The sequence below is a fragment of the Hemicordylus capensis genome, chromosome 2 (assembly GCF_027244095.1).
Source record: "Hemicordylus capensis ecotype Gifberg chromosome 2, rHemCap1.1.pri, whole genome shotgun sequence".
Classification (NCBI taxonomy): Eukaryota; Metazoa; Chordata; class Lepidosauria; order Squamata; family Cordylidae; genus Hemicordylus; species Hemicordylus capensis.
The window spans coordinates 243,340,050-243,363,147 of NC_069658.1; the positions used below are offsets into that span (position 1 = coordinate 243,340,050).

General features: G+C 47.4%; 1 protein-coding gene across 1 annotated transcript in view; it reads right to left on the reverse strand.

Annotated features, from left to right (window-relative positions):
- Positions 1 to 932: 932 nt before the first annotated feature.
- Positions 933 to 23,098, reverse strand: part of LOC128343906 (uncharacterized) — a 29,992-nt gene continuing 7,826 nt past the window's right edge. Inside the window, exons 4-10 of the mRNA XM_053293336.1 lie at positions 19,941 to 20,726; positions 17,642 to 18,523; positions 13,440 to 13,915; positions 13,121 to 13,232; positions 11,673 to 11,755; positions 8,610 to 8,736; positions 933 to 3,238 (exon numbers count right to left, since the gene is read on the reverse strand). Coding sequence (XP_053149311.1) covers positions 2,205 to 3,238; positions 8,610 to 8,736; positions 11,673 to 11,755; positions 13,121 to 13,232; positions 13,440 to 13,915; positions 17,642 to 18,523; positions 19,941 to 20,726 — 3,500 coding nt within the window. The 3' untranslated portion in view covers positions 933 to 2,204. The remainder of the gene's footprint in view (positions 3,239 to 8,609; positions 8,737 to 11,672; positions 11,756 to 13,120; positions 13,233 to 13,439; positions 13,916 to 17,641; positions 18,524 to 19,940; positions 20,727 to 23,098) is intronic.

A 23,098-nucleotide genomic window follows, 5' to 3' on the forward strand; every position in this document is an offset into this window, starting at 1 on the left:
TTATGCGAGAGGGAGTGTGAAACTAAACCCAAAGAAACTAAACCTTGCAGCATAGTTCCTGGAACTTCTCCCTGTTCAGGAATGTAGGGAGCATGCGACAAGAAAATGGCATCAGTATGCTATCCTCCAGAGATGGCAAAATTAGATAGTCCAAACGCTTATGGGAGGACTTGACAAGTCCCAGGCACCAGGGACCTGCCATTGCACCTAGAAATATAACTGAGATGCCTAGGCTAGGATATCCAGAGGCAGAGTTGCCCTCTTTCCCCCACTTGCAGGCTTCCCAGAGGACCTGGTTGGCCATTGTGTGAGGCAGGATGCTGGGCTAGATGGCCTGATCCAGCAGGGCTTTTCATATGTTCTTAGAGTTAATAAAATCTTTATATGTCCCAGGCAACCCTAATCCTGCTCTAAGTATGTTACTCGCAAAGTGGATAAAGAGAAGCCCCCTTACCCTCCCCTTCCACATTGTCCATCACTAAGTTCAGTAATTTCGTCAAGCAGCCGTTGTCTGGCTCTCTAAAATTTGGGCTGGCTTCTAGAACTAAAGGAAATTTGCCAAGGCTCGTTTTTTCAGCAAGAAGCAGCTTAAAGCTGCTCAGAGTAATCGCTTGGCCAACAGAGGGAAACAAAATGCAAAATGATTGTTGGAAGGGAAATTCCCTTGCTTATCGTTTCTTGAAACCAAATGTTCAGCAAAACGATGAGGGTAGATCTCACAAACTGGGTAGCTTTTGCCTAGAAAGGAGAATAGTAAGGTGTGGGAGGGGGTCGTGGCACTCTTCCACAGGGGTGTGCATGAACTGCGGTTTGAGCACCGGTTTGGCGTGGAGAATGGGAGCTTTAATTGAGAGGAGAGCAGGTCCTTACCCGCTCTCTGCTGCCCCGTGCAGCTGCCTGTTGGGGTGGCGCTCGGCTCAAGTACCCCCGCTCAGCACCAGCATACACATGGCATCCACGCATGCGCGGGCACCATTTGCATGGTCAGGTGTTGCTGGCCACACACATGCGTGGACATGTGCACGCCGGCGCCGCACGGGGGTACTTGGGCCGAGCACCGCCCTAGTAGGAAGCTGCACGGGGCAGCAGGGTGGAGGTAAGGACCTGCTCTCCTCTCTCTTGAAGCTCCAGCTCCCTGCACTGTACCAGTGCTTGAACCGCAGTACGTGCACACCCTTACTCTTCAAATACCTGAAAAGTTGTCACACAGGAAAAAGAACTGCTCTCTGCTGTCCCAGACAGCTGGACTAGATCTAATGGGCTTAAGTTACAGGGCGGCAGATTTGGGCTGAAAATTCGGAGAAACTCCTTAATGGTAAGAGCCGTTCAACCAGCTCCCTGGCGGGTAATGGTGCTGGGCTCTCCCTTGCTGGAAGTCTTTAAGCAGAGGCTGAACAGTCATCTGTTGGGAATGCAGAAGCTCTGAATGTTCTGGATTGCAAAGGTGACCGGAAGAGCTAGAACTGGAGGAGTTCCTTGTAGGCTACGATTTGCTCTACATTAACTGAATAGCCCAACGTGTGTTTTCAATTTATAGCTATTTCTTGCCAGAGCATTGGCACTGCCTTCCTCGCCTTTGGTTTTTATCTGAGAAGTGCTTTTGCCCTCCGTCTTCAGTGCTTTCATTATTACAGGTTCTTTCAAAATGGGTTTCGTTCTGCAAAAGTGAAGAGAATGCAGAGTTTTAAAGAAGGCAGTCCAGATATTTATAAATGTTTTTCCTCTTTTGCAATGCACGATCTATCCCTGGGGTAGTGGGGCATCACTGGAACACAAATATTACTTTGCCACTGATGACCTAGATGTGTGCCCATTCACAAGACTGCTCTGATATCTTGTAAGAGGTTGACTTCAACTCAAAATTTCCTTCACAAGCCTTCTTGTACTCGTTTGCAATAATTCATATGCAAAAAGATGTTTCTGCCACATTCTGAGGAATTATACATTTTCCCTTCTGTTTGGATTCTCTTTTTCTGATTGCCCTACAGTTTTTTCTGACCAATGTTTCAACAGGAGTGTAAATCCTTTGATATGAAGTAAATATGTGCTCCACTTCAACTGCTTTCCACATTTCGAGGATTCTCCACTGAGTGAATTCTTTGTCACGCATTAAGGCTTGATCTAGCACAGAAGTTTGTGCAACACTTTTGAGTGCTTGCGCAGCTTCTTTCTTTAGTGGACCCAACTTTTCTCATTCCAGACCTTTAAGGTTTACCTTCCGTGTAAGAGTCCTGATGTTTTTCAAGGACTGATTTATCAGAAAAGTGTACACTACAGTCCAACCACTCATACTGCTTCTCCCTTGTGTGGATTTTTTGATGTGAAGTTAGGTTTGAGTCCTTACGGAAGCTCTTTCCACAGTCCCAGCATTTATACGGTTTCTCCCCAGTGTGGATTCTTTGATGTGAACTAAGGTGTGTACTCCGACTAAAGCACTTTCCACACTCCCAGCATTTATATGGTTTCTCGCCTGTATGCATTCTTCGATGTCTAATTAGGTGTGAGTTTCGACTGAAGTTCTTTCCACACTCCAAACATTCATACGGCTTCTCCCCCGTGTGGATTCTTTGGTGTGAACTGAGGCTTGCAGTCTGGCGGAAGGTCTTTCCACATTCTAAACATTTGTAAGGTTTCTCGCCTGTGTGGACTCTTTGATGCAATGTAAGGCTGTGGCTAAAACTGAAGGTCTTCCCACACTCCAAGCATTGATATGGTTTCTCCCCAGTATGAATTTTCTGATGTGAAATAAGGTGTGCACTCTGCCTGAAACTCTTTCCGCACACCAAGCATTGATACGGCTTCTCTCCTGTGTGGATTCTTTGATGGGAAGTAAGGTCTATTTTCTGAATGAAACACTTCCCACACTCTAAGCAACTGTATGGTTTCTCCCCTGTATGGATTCTTTCATGCCTAATAAGTTTCTCCTTCTGACAAAAGCTCTTCCCACACTCCAAGCATTTAAATGGTTTCTCCCCTGTATGGATTTTCCAATGAACATTAAGGCTTGATTTACTACTGAAGTTTTTCCCACACACAGGACACTTGTTCTTTTCTTTGTCAATTTGTCCTTGGATTGAGATTTCATGGAAGCCACCAGGCCGAAACCCAACAGGCTTTTGTGTCATCTGCTTCTGTTCTCCAGGCTCCATTCTCTGCTGCCCTTCCTCTTTATATCCAGGTCTTTCCCATGACACCTTGTATGGTTCCCTCTCATTCTTACTCTCCCACATGTCACCTGCTGAAATAAAGGAGAAAAGGGTTAAGAAACATTTTTTAAAGTGGAGGGGGAGAAGAGTCAACTGGGGAAAATCAGAGTGAATCGCTGTCACAAGGAAGCTACTGGAAGAGTCTTGTTCACCATCTTCCCATGCCAAGGAGCTGGCTGTTTCTGTAATTCAAGAAGGAAGGAAGCAGGGGGCAGCTGGGCCCCACAGTAAATGGACAGGGCTTTATTTTCTTTCCCTCTCCTAAGCTGCAGAATGGCTTGATCATGTAGGGATGCTGTCGCAGATGCCTGCACTGAGCAGGCAGCTCTTCTAGAAGATCTCCAAGGTCCCTTCCAGTTCTCAAATTCTATGATTTTCAGTAGCTCTATTCAGACGTTATGTTGTACAAGTGTACAGATGTCTGTACACTTGTACATGTCTATTATTTATTTATTACATTTATGTACCGCCCCATCCAAAAGGCTCATGTTTCCTTGTGAATGACTGTATAGGAGAACCCCGTTATTCGCAAGGGTTCTGTTCCGGCGGGGTGTGTGCCGTGGATAGTGAAACTGCAGATACTGAATAATGGAGTCATTGGGTTTATAGAGGTTAGGTTCCTAGACATGTAACATCACAGTAAAAATGAAGTGGGGGAGAGCAAAAATGGGCCAAATAAAGTGCCCTACTGTGCTCTGCAGGCCAATAGGTGTTCAGCCATGCTCCCCAAATACTCCCAAATGGGGGAAATCGCCACTTTCCCCATTTTTAAAAATGAAATGAGCCACAAAATGGAAGCTGGAAATTACCTCTGTGGTCATTTCCAGCCCTCTAGGATCCACGAGTTTTTAACCCTTTTGTATCCATGGATATTGTGGCTGGGTGTCTTTTTTACACCCATGGATCCACAGAACTGCAAATAGCGGTTCCACAAACAATGGGGTTCTCCTGTGCCTGTATTCATTTAAAAAGCAAACCTGGGTACAAGCCCCTCAAAGGCATGGTACCGATAGGAAGTATACTACTGCATCTGTGTTCAACATACTTGACTTGACTTCTATCATGCACTCTACATGGGGCTGCATTTGTAAGTAGTCCAGAAACTTCAGTTGGTTCAGAATGTGGCAGCCAGGTTGGTTTCTGGGTCATCTCAGAGAGACCACGTTACTCCTTTACTGATGGAGCTACACTGGCTGCCAATAGGTTTCCGGACAAAATACAAAGTGCTAGTTATAACTTACAAGTTAATTTTAGCCCGTTGAATAACGGGCGCTAGGAAGGGAAGGGGCCCATATTCGCCCTCCCGCCCGGCTCTGTCGCCGCCAGGCCTCGGCCGGCTTTCCCCGCCGCTTCTCCCCCCGCCCGGCTTCAGGCCCCAAATTCTCCCTCCCGGCTCCAGCGCAGTGGCGGAGCCTTGGCCGGCTTCCCCCGCCGCCTTTTCCCCCCTCATTCAGCAGCCGGGCGGACTCTGGGGGCGCCGCTGCCGGCCTCCGCGGCCAGGCCGGGCCATTCACGGTCGGCTCTGTGCCACCGGCCGCCGCCGGCCTCCGTGCCGCCGCTGGCCTCTGCTCCGTCTTTTTTGGCCGAGGCGGCGGCTCTGCCGCCGCCTTGGCCAGTTTCCCCCGCCGCCGCACACCTGGCCTTTTCGGGGCGGCCGCTTCTGGCCGCCCAAGATGGCCGCCGGTCGTGTCTCCCTTGCACTGTTCTGGGCATGCGCTTCGCGCATGCCCAGTACAGGCCAGGGAGGCACGAACACACGCCTTGGTGTCCACGGACGGACACCAAGGCTTTTATTATAGAGGATAAAGCCCTAAACAGCTTAGGCCCTGGGTATTTAAGAGAGCGTCTTCTTCACTACGAGCCCCACTGCCCATTGAGGTCAACTGAGGAGGTCTGTCTCCAGTTACCGCCAACTCGTTTGGTGGCTACACAGAGACGGGCCTTCTCAGTTGCTACCCCGAGACTGTGGAATGTGCTCCCTGCTAAGATACGATCCTCCCCATCTCTGGCAATTTTCAAAAAACACCTGAAAACCCATCTTTTCACCCAAGCTTTCTCAGCTTCCTAATTTTTTTAGGTTTTAATTTCTGGTTTATTTTTAAATTGTTAAATTGTTTTAAGTTTTTGTATAGGTTTTTAAACTTGTTTTATGCTATTGTTAACCACTGAGAGATGAACATTTGGGGCAATGTACAAATTAAATAGATAGATAGATAGATGTGTGAATAATTGTACCTGTGTGCAGACCTGTGCCTGTGTATACTGCACACTCATTGTATGAATGTTCAAGATAACAGCTGAATAGGGATAGTATTAGGACTATAACTTGGTGACCGTAGCTCAGTGGTAAAGCATCTGCTTGGTATGCAGAAGGCCCCAGGTTCAATCCCTGATATCTCTAGGCAGGGTTAGAAAGATGCCTGTCCAAAACCCTGGAGAGTCGCTGCCAGTCACTGTGGACAATACTGAGCTTGGTGGACCAATGGCCTTCCTCAGTAGGAAGGAAGTGGACCAATGGCCTCGGTGGACCAATGGCCTTCCTCAGTAGGAAGGCAGCTTCCTACCTTCCTGTCAAGCTAGAGAGAAATGGAGTCCACATCAAGGCATTAATCCTATGAACTGCAAAAAAGGAAAGGCTGAGAAGGAAGGCACATCCTGGACAGCGTATTAGTCTCCAATCAGTGTTCCCTGAAAATCCCAAATGTTCTTGACTACAACTCCCAGAATCCTCAGCCAAAGTCCACTGCAGCTAAGGATTCTGGGAGCTATAGTTAACATCTGGGATTCCCTCTTATAGGGAACACTGTCTCCAGTGCTTGATGCTTGACTGAAAGCTGGTATGGGGCAGGGGGCTTTGGATCCCCAGCAGTTTAACAAACTCCCCAAAGAAAAGACGACCCTCTATGGATCCAACCCTATGTCAACGCATCAAGAGGGAGTCCAAATATTGTGTACTAATATTTTCATATAATAGTCATAAAACCATGTACCGTATTTTATGGACTATAAGACTCACTTTTTTCCTTGAAAAATATCCGCCAAAATTCAGGAGCGTCTTATATGTTTTAACAGTTTAATATGTTAAAACTCTGAAAAACTGGATTAAAATTAAGGTGCGTCTTATAGCCCGTAGCGTCTTATAGTCCGTAAAATACGGTAGATGAAAAACTGCCTGTGTTAAATAAATCTAAATCAATTAGAAAATATAGATCTAAACATCTCAATAAAATCTGTAAAAGGTAATCATTGAAATAGTCTCCGAGTATCCAACTAGAAGGATAGAATCTAATAGTTCATTTCCAAAATGTCAGGGTGCCAATAAGATGCGAGAAGTGTAGACAGGTGTTCTCATGAGGTCACAGTGTGCCATTTTAATTGAAAGATGAAAGATTCTATCAACATTTTGCCAACATCTGCTGATCTGCCTCATGCTTTTGCCAGATGTGTTTTAACTATGTTGAGTCTTCTTCAGTGGCAAAATAGTAATCTACAATTCCCTCAAACTCCCAACATTAGCTGCCTTGAGGTCATGGTGGCGAATGGTGAAAAAGACATTTAAAATTAAATCTCTTTCACAGTTCATGTATTAGGTGCATTAGACCTTTTTTTTGGCTGTGTATTAGATGCATTCAATGTTTTAGATGTTATTAACATTGGATGTTTTTCTACTGTCTGTATCTGCTGGGTTTTAGATTTGGTTTTAATTGGGGTTCCAGTTTTTAGGGGAAAGCAGGGGGGCGGGGGGGGATGATTCAGTGCCAGAAAACCAGGAAGAAAAAAGAGGGAAGGAGGACAGGTGGTGCAGGATATAATTCCCAGAAAGAAAATAAGGATATATGCAAGTAAAATATTTCCAGTTAATGTTGCCTCTGAAGAAGAGCATCTGCTCGAAACGTGTCAGGCCGCACAAAATAAAGCTATTGTTTTATTTCTTTATCAAACTTGTTCACCACCCCAAACTTCCATCTCTGGGCAGTTTACAACAATATAAAACAAGTTAAAACACAGAGAATAAAAACCTTAAAACAATTTAAAACTACAGTCAAATTAAAAAGCTTGGGCGAAGAGTTAAGTCTTTAGATACTTTTTCAAAGTTGTTAGAGATGGGGAGGAATACCACCTTATTCAGAACTTTGGGGCTTCCCTTCTCTCTTTTTCCTTCCCGTTTCTAATTTTCAGTCCAATGTTATAATGCTCTGCTGCCTGTTTCCTTTTATTTTTACATTGTTTATTGTGATTCATTATTCTTGTGAACTGCCCAAACAGCACTATACTGGAGGACTAGAATATACATATTTCAAATACATAAATGTAGATCCTTGGTTTAATTTTCAGACTTCCGAGGCAATTTACAACATTTTAAAATACCATTTTTGATTTCCCTTTACCAGCTCACTCTTGATCACTCACAATAATAAGATGCAGGCTACAGATAGTAGAACACTGCATGCAGAACACAGCATGCAGAAGGTCACAAGTCTGATCACAGGCATCACTGGTAAAAAGATAACAGATACATACAAGGCCAGGAAAGACCTCTACCTGAGAATTTAGGACACTGATGCCAGTCCAACAGCTTCCTTTGTTCACCCATAACATGGTTCTGCCTATTCCTCCTGCCAGCTGTCTTGGGCCTTAATAAAGAAAATTCACTACATAATCTTTTTAGCCCCCATCCATTCTTCTCAAACACTGTTTGAGAAGGAGAGGAGAGCTGGTCTTGTGGTAGCAAGCATGACTTGTCCCCATAGCTAAGCAGGGTCTGCCCTGGTTGCTTATGAATGGGAGACTTGATGTGTGAGCACTGCAAGATATTCCCCTCAGGGGATGGAGCCGCTCTGGGAAGAGCAGAAGGTTTCAAGTTCCCTCCCTGGCTTCTCCAAGATAGGGCTGAGAGAGATTCCTGCCTGCAACCTTGGAGAAGCCGCTGCCAGTCTGTGAAGACAATACTGAGCTAGATAGACCAATGGTCTGACTCAGTAGGTGGCAGTTTCCTATGTTCCTATTGTTGCACGTCACCTGTTTCCATATGATTGGGTGTGTAGGAAGTGCCTTTGGATATGGAAACACCAGTGCCAGAATGTGGCCACTGATTGTTCAAATGGCTCAAGCACATAGCTCAGCACAGGAAGTCTAGAAGGATGCACTCTAGAAAAGCATCTTTCTCCCTCCAGTGGGGGGCCAGAAAGAAGTCTCCAATCTCCATGTCTGAGACCATATCCCGAGGTTCTGATACAGGACCACCAGCTAAGGCCTCAGTCTCCCAGTGAAGAGATTTCACAATCCTGCCCGCCAAAATAATAGCCAAAAGATGAGGGTACTAGTCAGGTGCTTGCAAGCAAGCAACCAACAGGCATTTCTATCTTTAGCATCTACAAACCAAAAAGAAAGAGGAAGCCTTACCGAGAGAGGCCAGATTCCCACAGTTCTCCACCATGACTTCCGTATGCAGGGCCCTTTGGCCTGCATCCAGTAGATCCCACTCGTCCTCGGTGAAATACACAGCCACCTCCTCAAAGGTCAACAGATCCTGAAAGAAAAACATTTCATCCCAACAGATCACATAACAGGTCCCTCCCCCCCTTCTACGGCCAATCGGAAAAAGTTATCATGAAATTGTTGGGTGCTGCCATTCATATGGTACATTTGCGAGCGGCATCCACAGTCCTGTTTGGTTTCCCATGGTGGTTAACATCTACATAAGACTGCTTAGGGAGGTCATCCAGAAATGTGGAAGGGAGGCAGCAAAAGTACACCGATTACTCCCAGCAATATTGGAGAGGAGAGCTGGTCTTGTGGTAGCAAGCACGACTTGTCCCCTTAGCTAAGCAGGGTCTGCCCTGGTTGCATATGAATGGGCAACTAGAAGTGTGAGCACTGGAAGAGATTCCCCTCAGGGGATGGAGCCGCTCTGGGAAGAGCAGAAGGTTCCAAGTTCCCTCCCTGGCATCTCCAGATAGGGCTGAGAGAGATTCCTGCCTGCAACCTTGGAGAAGCCGCTGCCTGTCTGTGTAGACAATACTGAGCTAGATGGACCTATGGTCTGACTCAATATATGGCAGCATCCTATGTTCCTAATATCCCTCTTTTTCATCGTATTCAGCGGGGACTGTAGCCCTGTTCAGGCATTTTATAAAGTGGAGGTGCTATCCTGTAAGGGGATGGGGGGTGAAGCTCAGGTTAAGATCATCCTCTCTGCTGGTAGTAGGTCCCAGATTTAATCTGGCAGCATCTCTGGACAGGGTTGGGAAAGACCCCTGCCTAAAACCCTGGAGAGCCACTGCCAGTCAGAGCAGACAACCCTGAGCTAGATGGACCAAGGGTCTGACTCAGTAAAAGGCAGGTATACACCTGTGTACAGAATCCCCAAGAGTGTCTTTAGAAGTCCTGTTGCTGGGCCGACACACTCAGAAACCCCGCCCTCCCTGCTCTCCATGGCATTCACAGAGGTCCTCCCGTGATGTGGAATGCTGGGGCACCCCAGTGTCTGAATCACAAGCGCCATGTCTGCAGGAGTACCGCATGTGTCGGGGATGGGGCCATCGCTCAGTGGAAGAGCATCTCCTTGGCATGCAGAAGCTCACAGGTTCAATCCCTGGTAGCATCTCCAGGTAGGGCTGGGCGAGGCTCCTACCTGAAGCTTTGGAGAGCCGCTGCCAGCCAGTGCAGACAATGACTGAGCTAGAGGAGACAATGATCTGACTTAGTACGAGTTCGCTCTCCATGTCCCTCTGTCTCTTCTTGGCCAGCCAGGCTCTTAAACAGAGGTCTTGAAGAAAGAGAGCCGGAGAACAAGCAAACTCTGAGCTGCACAGACTTCCCCATATCCCTTTGCTCCCTGCCTCTGCGTCTCTTCGGTCAAACACTGGAAGCCTAGAGAGTGGGAGTGGGGCTTAAGCATGCATCGTGTATGGGGCAGGGCTTTTAAATGCACTCTTGGGGATCCTGTAAGCGAGTATAACACCCTCCAATTAAAAAAAAAAGAATTTTTTTTTTAATAAGACAGTACATAAACATGAATAGTAAGAACATAAGAACAGCCCTGCTGGATCAGGCCCAAGGCCCATCTAGTCCAGCATCCTGTTTCGCACAGTGGCCCACCAGATGCCGCTGGAAGCCACAGACAGGAGTTGAGGGCATGCCCTCTCTCCTGCTGTTACTCCCCTGCAACTGGTACTCAGAGGCATCCTGCCTTTGAGGCTGGAGGTGGCCCACAGCCCTCCGACTAGTAGCCACTGATAGACCTCTCCTCCATGAAGTCATCCAAACCCCTCTTAAAGCCATCCAGGTTGTTGGCAGTCACCACATCCTGTGGCAGAGAGTTCCACAAGTGGATCACGCGTTGTGTGAAAAAGTACCTCCGTTTGTGGGTCCTAGACCTCCTGGCAATCAATTTCATGGAGTGACCCCTGGTTCTAGTGTTGTGTGAGTGGGAAAAGAATCTCTCTCTCTCCACTTTCTCCACACCATGCATGGGCTTATAGACCTCTAGCATGTCTCCCCGCAGTCGTCTTTTTTCTAAACTAAATCAGTAAAACTGATTTCTAAATCAGTAAAACTGATACATAATGACATCCATTAACCATCCTTCCAGATATGTAAATAATTAGATGGAGGCGAATGACTAAAATTATCTTGATTTGTGAACTAAATAAAATCTGATTATATCATGGGAAAAACCATTATAATTATTTATTTATTTATCAAATTTGTACACCGCCCCAGACTTTCGTCTCTGACCTTGACCTGCTCAAAGACGAATAATATGGGTCAATTTGCCACATAGGCTGATACCAAGATGTCAAAGACATTATTATTATTTATTATTATTTTACATTTTATATCCCGATCTTCCTCCAAGGAGCCCAGAGTGGTGTACTACATACTTGAGTTTCTCCTCACAACAACCCTGTGAAGTAGGCTAGGCTGAGAAAGAAGTGACTGGCCCAGAGTCACCCAGCAAGTTTCATGGCCGAAGGGGGATTTGAACTTGGGTCTCCCCGGTCCTAGTCCAGTACTCTAACCACTACACCACACCAGTCTCAAGACATGGTTTTATGCTTCCAGTATTGTGCAATGGATAATCTAGCCGCAGTTAACATAAAAATCTATAAGATCCTTAGACAATAATGCCAAATTAGCTCCTGAAAATACATTTAATAAAGCCAACTCTGGTCTCATATCTAACCTCTGTTGTGTAATTTTACCCATTTCTAAAAATACCTCTGTCCAAAAGCAGAAAATACTGGGACGAGAACCACCATAAATAGAAGGATGTTCCTCTATTTCCACAGCCATTCCAGCATAATGGGGACAAACTCTTATTAATGTGGGATAATCTAGAAGAGGTCAAATACCACCTATGAAAGAACTTAACGAAAGAGATGGATTGTTTTGGATGAAGCCTGGAGCTGCACAGATGCACCCCAGCCTCCCTGCCCGTCTCCTCGGTGATCACGCCCCTACCTGATCTGGCTGCACAGAAGACGTTGCCACACTGTCACAAAGAGGAGACGATCGAGTGCAGAGTGTGAGTGTCATTCCACCACCTGTAACGGAGACCAAGTTGTGATGAAGCCAAGTTTTAGTCTTTATAAAGGCAAAGTGTGCCGTCAAGTCGATTTCGACTCCTGGCGCCCACAGAGCCCTGTGGTTTTCTTTGGTGGAATACAGGAAGGGTGTACCATTGCCATCTCCCACGCAGTCTGAGATGATGCCTTTCAGCATCTTCCTATATCGCTGCTGCCCAATATAGGGGTTTCCCATAGTCTGGGAAACATACCAGCGGGGATTCGAACTGGCAACCTTCTGCTCGTTAGTCAAGCATTTCCCCGCTGCGCCACTTAAGGTGACTTTTAGTCTTTATACACATTTCCTATTTATAATGTCCATTCCCTGAGTACTGATTTAGATACAACACATTGCTGAGCATGCAAGAGGCTGGAGATGAGGGTCTCCCTTAGAAAGAACACATACTTTTATAGCTGGAAGGGACCCTAAGAGGTCTTCTAGTCCAGCCCCCTGCTCAGTGCAGAAAACTGCTACGGCATCCCAGACAGATGCCTGCCCAGCCTCCCCTGATGGGGTTGGTGCTGTAGCTCAGTAGTGGAGCCCCAGCTTTGCATGCAGAAGGTCCCAGCTTCAATTCCTGGCATCTCAAGATAGGGCTGGATAGGGCTTCCTGAAACCTTAAGGGAGCTGCTGCCAATTGGTGAGGACAAGTCAGACCAATGGTCTGACTCAGTATAAGGCAGCTTCCTACATTCCTGTTTGAAAACTGCCAGCCAAGGAGAGCCCACCACTGCAGGAGGCAGACTGATCCACTTCAAACAGCTGTTAAGAAGTTGGGGGAACAGCTGGTCTTGTGTTAACAAGCATGAATTGTCCCCTTTGCTAAGCAAGGTCTGCCCTGGTTTGCATGTGAATGGGAGACTACATGGGCGAGCATTGTTAGATATTCCCCCTTAGGGGATGGGGCTCCTCTGGGAAGAGCATCTGCATGCCGAAGGTTCCAAGTTCCCTCCCTAGCGGCATCTCCCACACAGGGCTGAGAGAGACTCCTGCCTACAACCTTGGAGAAGCCGCTGCCAGCCTGGGTAGACAATACCGAGCTAGCTGCACCAATGAGCTGACTCAGTATATAGCAGCTTCCTATGTTCCTAAGTTTTTCCTAAGGTCTATCCCAGGCCTGCTCAACTTTGGCCCTCCAACTGCTGTTGGACTACAACTCCCATAATCCCCAGCCTCAGTGTCCAATAGCCAGGGATTATGGAAGGTAGGCCAACATCTGCAGGACGGTCAAAGATGAGCAGTCCTGGTCTATCCTAAATCTGTTTCCTTGTCATTTCGACCCATATAACACCGGGGAACCCACTGCAGACATATTCAAGAGAGGGAGATCAATCTTTACCCACCTCGGTCACCTTCCTGCACAATCCACCTGAAGAGCGGCCTCTCTCTGGTGTCCAAGGGAACAGTCGCTGCCTCGTGGAAATCAGTCGCTGCTTCTGTCAATGGCCCCAGCACCTGAAAAAGCAGTGCAGATCCCCAATAAGGGAATGAGGAAAAGGAATGATATGTATAGGCAAAAAAACCTGGTTGGCAGTGGTGGTTTGGGACACCTCCTCTTCGGATATTTTCTACTTTTTAAAAGTGCCCAACTGGTAGGGATTTTTACAACATCCTTGGATATATTCTCAGCCCGTTGGAACGAACAGAAAGAAAGATTCTCACCTCCTGCTCTCCCTGCTTCTTGTCCTCTCTCTGACTCAACAGAAAAACTTCCGCCAGGGCCACTGCCTGGGAACTGGTCTCCGGTCCACATTCTCTGACCCAGCTCACCATCTCCGGGGGCAGGATGGCCAGAAACTGTTCCAGGATCACCAGGTCCAGCATCTGACTTTTTGCACTTTGTTCTGGTTTCAGCCACTGATGGCAAAGGTCACGGAGTCGGTTGCAAACCCCTCTCGGTCCCTCGGCCTCCTGGTAGCGGAACTGCCTGAAGCGCTGGCGCTGTACGTCTGACGTGAGGCTGTCTTCACCCAGGATCTTCTGCACAGTCCTTTCCCAGAATTCCCCAGTGCTCCCAGTCTCAAAGGCCTCAGGGCCAGCAAAGTCTTCCTCTCCCATCTTTAACCTGCCCTCAAAGGCAGCCTTCAGTAGGACAGATCTCCTTGTCCTTCTACCAGATTCTTTCTTAAAGCAAAAGACTACTTACACTGGTGAAGCCTCTAAGTCCCGCAGATCCAAGCAAGACGTTCACGAATACATTTCCCAATCAAAAAAGTATTTTACTATCAGATACCAGCTAGTGATTGGGTCCTCTCCCTGTAGGAAAGACAGGAAAATGCCATGAGTCAAATTAAAAACAGATATTAGTGAAAGGGAAGTTTCCCAAAGGGCCACAACCAAAGCCTTCATTTGGTGGATGCTCATACCATGAAGCATCTTTCATACTGACGTAAAAGCTTACTGGATCAGGTCAAAAACCCATCTAATAGAGCTGGGCTGCTCAACTTCAGCCCTGCTGCATATGTTGGCCTACAGTTCCCATAATCCCTGGCCACTGTGGCTGGGGATTATGGGAGTTGTAGTCCAAAAACAGCTGGGAGTGGGGCAAAGTTGAGCAGGCCTGCCTTAGTGGATGGGGCCGCTCTAGGAATAGCATCTGTGTGCTTGGATGCAGAAAGTTCCAAGTTCCCTCCCTGGCATCCCCAGGATAGGACAAGATTTTTTTTTTTAATAGGACAAGATTTTTTTATTGAACCAACAAACTACCAAAGCATACAGTACGTTGCCAAAGCACAATTATAGACAAAGTGGTTGTTTGTACATGCTATATCTACAAAGATTTACACACAAGGATTTGGAAACCCACAAGGTTATGAAGTATATGCAGGTAGTACTGTAACTCAGGGGTGGGGGATTTCAAGGCACATCAGGTAATCGGGGTGGGTGGGTTACATCCGACGTCCATTTCCACAATTTGTCCCATTGCTGTTTGGAAGAGATACTCTTGTCTTTTTGCACATAACCATACAAACTTTTCCAGAAGAGATTTACTGTCTCATCTGCGTGAACCTCTTGGTCGCATCTTCCCTCCCTATTCCTATGGATAGGGCTGAGAGACTCCTGCCTGTAACCATGGAAAAGCCGCTGCCAGTCTGTGTAGACAATACTGAGCTAGATGGATCAAGGGTCTGACTTGGTATAAAGCAGCTTCCTATGTCCCACCTGCTAAGAACCCCCCTCTGGCTGCCTCTGCTTCGCCCTCTTTCCACCCCCACAGTTCCCACCTCTCTTCACATTGTGGCTAGGGGTGATGGGAGCTGTAGTCCAACATCATCTGAGGTCCTAAGGTTGGGAACTTCTGACCTAAGCTCACATTCCCCTGTTCCCAGAGTCGGGGGGCGGGGAATATTCATTCATTCATTGATTCAATTTCTCAGGGCAGTTTACACAGAGAATTAATAAATAAATAAGATGGATCCCTGTCCCCAAAGGGCTCACAATCTAAAAAGAAACATGAGATAGACACCAGCAACAGTCACTGGAGATATTTTGCTGGGGGTGGGTAGGGCCAGTTACTCTCCCCCTGCTAAAGAAAGAGAATCACCACATTAAAAAGGTGCCTCTTTCCCAAGTCAGCAGGGGTAACTTGGCCTCTTTGCCAAGTTATATGGGGTAATAGAAGGGACCCTGTGGCTATGTACAGAGAAGGGGGAAAGCTCCCTGATCTGAGTGTTGTGAAGAAATGTGGGATAGATCAGCTGCACAGACCCTCTTCCCAAGGGGTGAGGGGTGTATGTGTGCGAGAGAGATATTTTGCTTGTTCTTCTTTCTCAGTGCTTTCAGGCTGGGAGGGAATCTCCACCCTACAGACCTGCCACCATCCCCTCACCCCCATTTGTCAATTCTCCACTGCAATCTTTTCCTCCCTTTTACCCCGCGGGGCTCTTAGAACTCACCAGATCCCACTAGCAGAGAAAGACAAAGGCCACTTTCTCTCAAAGGGGGCGGGGCAGGAAACATGGGCCCTTGCTTGCAAGTTGCCTTTCTGGGAATCCAGATTTCCTTGGTTTAACCCCTTAGATTCCAATTTCAGAATAGTAATAATATGGGAGTCTTGCATTGACCTTTCTTCCTAGATTTAGGAATAAGGAAAAGCCTAGAGTAAGAATTCAATTGTCAGAACAACGTCTTGGTTCTTTTCAGCGCAGTCTTATACATCAGGGCTCCCATTCTTCTTGAGATGTTGTTGCAGGGCTCTTTGTGAGGAAATTTAATAAGTGCACAATGGTATGTGAATGTGAAGGAGTCGGGCTGTTTTTGTTTTAAACAGCTCTTCTGCCAGCTGCAAATGGGGACCCAAATAGCTTTTTCTATGGCAGAAATCAGGATTCTCCTTGCAAGACTCTCTTGGGGATATCTCCAGGCTCCTCTGAGATCTCTGCCTTCTTTGCCTTACAAAAGGATGTGTGGTGTGGAGAAAACGGCCAGAGAGAATTGTTTCAGTCCCTCATAGAAACATAAAGGTAAAGGTAAAGTTGTGCGACTCCTGGCAACCACAGAGCCCTGTGGTTTTCTTTGGTAGAATACAGGAGTGGTTTACCATTGCTTTTTCCCACGCAGTATGAGATGATGCCTTTCAGAATCTTCCTGTATTGCTGCTGCCTGATATAGGTGCTTCCCATAGTCTGGGAAACATACCAGCAGGGATTCAAACAGGCAACCTCTTGCTCACTAAGCAAGTTACTTCCCTGCTGCACCATTAAGTGGCTCATAGGAACATAGGAAGCTGCCATATAGTGAATCAGACCATTGGTCCATCTAGCTCAGTATTGTCTTCAGAGACTGGCAGCAAGGTAGTCTTTGAGGGAGGCTAGAGCAGAGATTCTCAATGTTGGGTCTCCAGCTGTTCTTGGACTTCAACTCCCATAATTGTCAACCAAAGGCACTGGGGCTAGGGATTATGGGAGTTGGAGTCCAATAACATCTAGAGACCCAACGCTATAGCAAGAGAGGGCAACAGGACTAAGGTCACCCAGTAAACTTCCTAGCTGAACAGCTATTTGAATCCAGGTCCCCCTGTCTATGTTGAACCACTTTCGTGTGCTGGCAGGTTGGGTGAGGCCTGGGGGATGCATGCTATGATGCATGTATCCACGTACCCTAATTCCCACCCACCATCCTCTCAGTCGAAGGTAGTAAAAGGTCTTTGAACCTAAAAAGAGAGTTGGGAGTCCTTCTTTCCCCATTCTTACATCCACCAGGCTGTTACAGCCTTCATTCCCCTGCTAACAGGGAAAAGAGGCACCTTTTACCATGGTGATTCTCTTTATTTAGCAGCGGGGAGAGTAACTGGCCCTATCCACCCCCAGCACAGTACTTCCAGTGACTGTTGCGGGTGTCTATCTTGTGGTTGTTGTTTTTTAGAATGTGAGGCCTTTGGGGACAGGGAGCCATCTTATTTTATAATTTCTCAACTTATTAAGTCCCTGCCTAAGTGCCACCAGTTCGGGTGGGACTAGGGGCAGAAGGTCCCTCACCCAAAGGACAGAAGCCCGGGCAAAAATAGAGGAAGCAACAGAGGCTCTTACAGCGATAGCAGAGGCCTCATGGGACCTGCGCAATGCAGCATCACACTTCTTTGCGCAGGAGGACTGCGCCAGTCACTAGCGAAGCAACCTCCTTGTCCACAAGCGGGACCTGGAGTTTATCCATAGCAGCCTTGGAGATAGTGTAAAGGCACTTCACACCGGGCGGAGGACCCTTGCTCTCTAAAGGCCGGTCCCATTCACCCTGGATAATATCCATGAACAGCTGTGGGCAGGGCACCGCTACCTCTGGAGTAGTCAATGAGGGGAGAACAGCTGGGTCCCCTTCCGAAGAGACCTGGGGATTAGGCACGACTCCCTCCAATCGCAGCGACTTACGTGCCTTGTGGAGCAGGACTGGGAAGTCCCCCTGATTAAAAAGCCTGTAGGGAGTCTGGGACGGTGGCAGGGACTCCCCCTCGTCCCCAGAGAGTTCCCCCTCTTCTCTGTCGGAATCCGACTTGTCTGTGCGCTCCCTATCCTCCTCCGGGAGCAGAACAGGCGCTGCCAAGCCAGAGCCCTGGGCCTGGGGGCAACTTGGGGCACAGGGGGACAAATGAGGTGGCCCTAAGGGAGCTCTCGGAGGCCTGGAAGAGGACGGCCGCGGGTACAACTCGGCAGGTTCCCCCACCTCCTGAGGGCTTAAAATGGCATCCGGAGCGCTGAAGGCGGGAAAACATGGTTGAGAGGTGGACGATTCCCCCGTTCCCTGAGGACCCAAAATGGCGGCCGGAGCAACAATGGCGGGAATTTGTCGTGCCAAATCGGGCACTAACCTCCCGAGTTCTTCCGCCACCACGCGCCTGAGGAGAGCGGCGAAACTGGCCGGAATCTCTTCCTCGGCCTCCCTGGAATGCGCCCGCTCCCGTTCAGGAGGAGAAGGGCAGGGGCGTTTGGCAGGCGGCTCGCCCTGTAAGGAGGACCCCAGTGACCCTACCTGGGAAGGGCCGGGCGCCGGCAGGTCCTGATGAGAAGGCACCGCGCCTTGCAGCGGTGGCGGGGAGGGGCCTCCCCCGCCAGCTTCCCCCTCAGCCCGATGAGCGAGCTCTGGCTGATTAATTGCAGCCGCTTGCGGCGCGGTGCGCTTGGCTGCGCGCGCCGCTGCTTTTTGCTCCTTTGAGAGCTTTTTAGTCTTCTTGGCCTTGGGGGGCTGAGAGACGGGAGCGGGGGAGGTAGCCGCAGCCCACTCAGCACGGCACGCCGCCAGTGCCACTGAGTCCTCTGAGAGGGAGGGAGAGGACTCCCTCTCACAGCGCGATAGTTGGGCTTCCATAGCCCCTAATATCCGCCACGAGAGAGCAGAGCAGACCGTGAGCGGAGTGCTAGAACGGAATGTTCCCTAGGATCCTGACTAGACCCCAATCCACAGAGGGAAAAACAGAAAAGAACGAGCAGAAAGACAGGAGCGAAGCAAGGGCACCTGCTTGGAGCAAGACAGGGCAAATGACTGAAGAAGCGAGGGGGTTGTCTCTCCCTTCTGCTGGCAAGCTTTTTTCTGATTGGCCCTGTCTCGGAGCAGTGGGTGGTGACAACCCATGTTGTTCGGATACAATCCTCGTCTGAGGGAGAATGCCAGACCACAGTACTGCAATGATATTAATCACCTGACATAGTTTTCTTAAATACATTCAACAAGAGTTTTCTCTAGGGTTGCGACATTTGGGCAATTCCCTTGTTAAGTTGATTAAAAATGCACCCTCTGTTATGGGTGGGCACCATACGTAGGTGGGCACCATACGTAGGCACCACGTTTTGTAAAGATGGTCACCAACATCCCTACTAATGGTACAGAGGCTCTGCGTGCAAAGTGCCTGCACAGTGTTTAATAATCCAGATCTTAATAATCCAGGAGGTTATAATAATTATTCCTAATTATACAAAGATAATTCTTTCTAACCACCATAGAGATTATTTCTAATAAGCAGAGGATGCCAATTTAGAAGAGTGATTCTACCCCCATCTCTCTCTCTGGGTTGGTGCTCATGATCTGTTTACAGGGAATCTGAAATCTCCAGGGCGTGCACACATTTACACGAGATTGGTAATCTAAGATTTGAACTCAATAAATAATGACTTATCATGGTTCTAGTCTGAAATTGGGGGTGAGGGGAGTTCCAACTCCTCATAACACTTCTCAGGAGCACACGTCCCAGAGATCTCCAATTGCTGTTTAACAGATTTTGCTTTGACTGTGGGAACTAGACCCTTCCCTCCCTCTGACACACACTCACACAAAGGAAGATCTCTGCCAAGATGGAGTTGGCTACAATCACACCAAAAAAAGAGAGAGCGTATCTTCCCCCCCCCCAGAACTGTTGCTTTTACTCATATGCAAATATATACATTACTTAACAATTAAAACCAAGACTTCATTAATTGGATGACAGCCCTGCTTATCACACATGCTCATCACCAAGCTAATGTGGACATGTACGTTTTTCTGCATGAACCCAACCAGTTCCGTTCTGGTTTCAAGTGTACCCGACCAGTCGCAGAAATGTTATGGGCCTGGTATGGCTTCAAGCGCCGCTGAACCCCAATTGGAACTGAACTAGACTGTAACGGACTGACTCCCATATGAAACAAGGCACACACTCCAATATAGCTTTTCTCCAATGTGGATCCTTTTTCAGTTAGTTTAGACAAAACTTTTTCCCCAGATCCGGCTGTTCCATCTGCAGCTTCTCCACATTGTGCTGCCTCTGGTGAGTAATCAAGTGGGACTTATTAACGAAGCCCTTCCCACACACTGGACATTTGTACGGCTTCTCCCCTGTGTGGGTCCTCCTGTGCGTGTGGAGGTTGGAAGTGCTGCTGAAGCTCTTCCCACAGGTGCAACACTTGTAGGGCTTCTCTCCAGTGTGCGTCCTCTCATGCACGATCAAGTGGGAGTTCTGGATGAAGGTTTTCCCACAGTATGAGCACCCGTACGGCTTCTCCCCAGTGTGGGTCCTCTCGTGCGTCACAAGGTTCGGCCTGCGGCTGAAGGTTTTCCCGCAGTAGGCACACTGGTTGGACTTCCCCCCAGGGTGGACTTGCGGATGTCTCATCAGAGGATCCTTGCAGCTGAGGCTTTCACCATCCTCACATTGATAAGTCAGCTCTTGGATTACAACCTCTTCACATTTGATAAAGCCAGACTCCTGTTCAAAGCCTTCCTCAGACCCACTGAGTGCCGTTTGCTGCAGCAGGCCTTCATGGAGGGGTTTCTCACTTACCCCACAAGAAACAGGATCCCCCACTCCCATCCGTGGGTGGCTCCCCCCTAGCTGCCTCTTTGGTTCACTCCGATCCTCAGAGGAGTCACCCTCTTTCAGGGTCCTGGAAACATTCTTCAGCACTCTTCTTTGGGATGGTTCTGCTTGCTCAGGTCTTCCTAGCCGACGGTTTCTTTCTTCACACTCGTCTACTTGCATGGAATCTGCTGAAATTAAAAAGGAAATATTCTTGATACAACCAATAACAGAGGTCAAGGCTGCAGTTCTGTGCTGGTTTACCTGCAAGCACCGTGGGACTTACTTCTGAAGAGGCGGGCAAAGTGTAGGGTTGCAAGTTGCATGAACTTCCAGAGAGATCAGGAAGTTGCTTTAAACCGAGTCAAACCATTGGCCCATGTGAAGAAACAGACATGTGTAGAGTGTTGGAGAGAGAGGGCGTGAATGAGTGAGCAGAAGTTGTCATGGAAACCCTATGGAATGTTCAGGAAGGGGTTTTAAATAATGACAGGTGGTGACAGGCTGAAGCAGTTGGGAGATGAACAGAACAGAACTTAAAGCAAGAGTGGTTCTGTGCGGTGATTAAACAAGGGAAATTGTTCAGGTTTTGTGAAATTCTTGGTCAGTGGATGTACAGAGACTAAATCGCCAGTGGTGCACTGGTACAGTACTTTGGGATTCTGGAGCAATAAGCCTGAGGGGGAATCCTGAGAGTGAAAGGTGCCCAGAGGTCAAAACTTTGGAGGGGGGGGGGGAAACAGACTAAAAGGTCTGGGTCATTACACCAAGTCCCACAAAGCTCAAAAACACATCTGCAACAATAAATATATTTTAAAAATAAACAAAACAATCTGATGGAGAATCTGACTTATCTGGCAACATTGTAGTGAAGCTTATGTGCCCTGCTTTGCAGAGATCTTTATTTTCAATCTCTTGTAAATCATACACTTGTTTTTATTTGTTCCTACACTTTAAGCTTTGTTTCTTTAAAAGCACTGAACATACATGCCTATCCTGCTCTCACGAGGCTACATGACCAGCGGGTTAATTACTGAGAGAGAGCAGGGTAATCAATGATCATATGGCGGCAGAGAAAGAAAGTAAGAACTTATGGATATAAAAATCATATAAATCACCTCCCTGGACTTGGGAGGGGCATCAGGGTGAGTTTCTAACAGAGTCTAGCTCAGCATTCTTGATAATGACTAGCAGCCACACTCGGGGGTTTCAGATGGATATTTGTCAGTGCTGCTGGAAGATCTGGGACCTTTTATATGCAAAACAAGGGCTCTTCCCCTGAGCTGTGGTCCTCCCCAATTAAGACTTATTTATTTACTTACAACACTTATCTCCTGCTCTTCCTCCAAAGTGCCCAAAGCAGTGTACATGGTTATGCCATCCTCACAGCAACCCTGTGAGGTAGGCTAGGCTGAGAGACAAGTGACTGGCCCAGTCACTCAATAAGTTGCATGGCTGAACAAGGATTTGAACTCGGGTTCAAATCCTGACTTGAGATGGTATGAGTTGTAGCTCAACAACATCTGAGGTGGGGGGAGGTTGGGGACCCCCGAGTCCCAGGATAGTTGACAGTGGTATTTACTTCGTATTGTTTCTTTCTGTGCCTGAGACTTTCCTTCTGCTTGCCCCTGTTTTATTAATAAAACAACCTTGGTTGTTCATGGGGTCTGCTGGTGCTGAATATGTTTTGAAGGGAGAATTTGCTCTGCCTGTGGCCCTGTTATTTGGTAAGGCTATCCAATTAATTCATAACGCCATGAGAGAGGAAATGACTACATGACTCGCTCATATAGTCATGGGCTAGATCATGCCCTGATTTGGACAGGAGGGTTGGTTGTGGCAGGTTCCCTGGCCTGAATTCCTGTGCTGGCAAGGCTATGTGACCAAAGGGTTAATTATTACCCTGCTCTCCGTAATTAACCCTCTGGTCACGTTGCCTTGGGAGCAATAATATGGTGACAGTGATAGAAAGTAATAACTTATTGATATAAAAGTCAATAAGAAAAATCATAATAACATTGATATACACATCAAAAGTAAAAACATATTGATATCAAGTTCTTCCTTATTAGACCATTCACATGTTATGTTCAACAATCATACGATGAGTACACAGGCATAGTCGTTCAGTCATGGTTTAATTGTAAACCGCCCTGAGCCATTTTGGAAGGGCGGTATAAAAACTGAATGGATGGATAGACAGACTAGACTAGACTAGACTAGACTAGACTAGACTAGACTAAATACGCATGTTATCTTGAATACAGCTGCAGAATTACTCTTCCTATCCATACCACTCATTTGAAGGGCCTGTATCTGGGTTCAAGTTTGCTTATTCATTCATTCATTCGATTTCTAGATCGCTCTTCCAAAAATGGCTCAGGGTGATTTACAGAGAAATAATAAATAAATAATAAATAAATAAATAAGATGGCTCCCTGTCCCCAAAGGGCTCACAATCTAAAAAGAAACATAAGATAGACATCAGCAACACTCACTGGAGGTACTATGCTGGGGGGGGGGGATTGGGCCAGTTACTGTGGATTCAGCACACTTGTGCCTT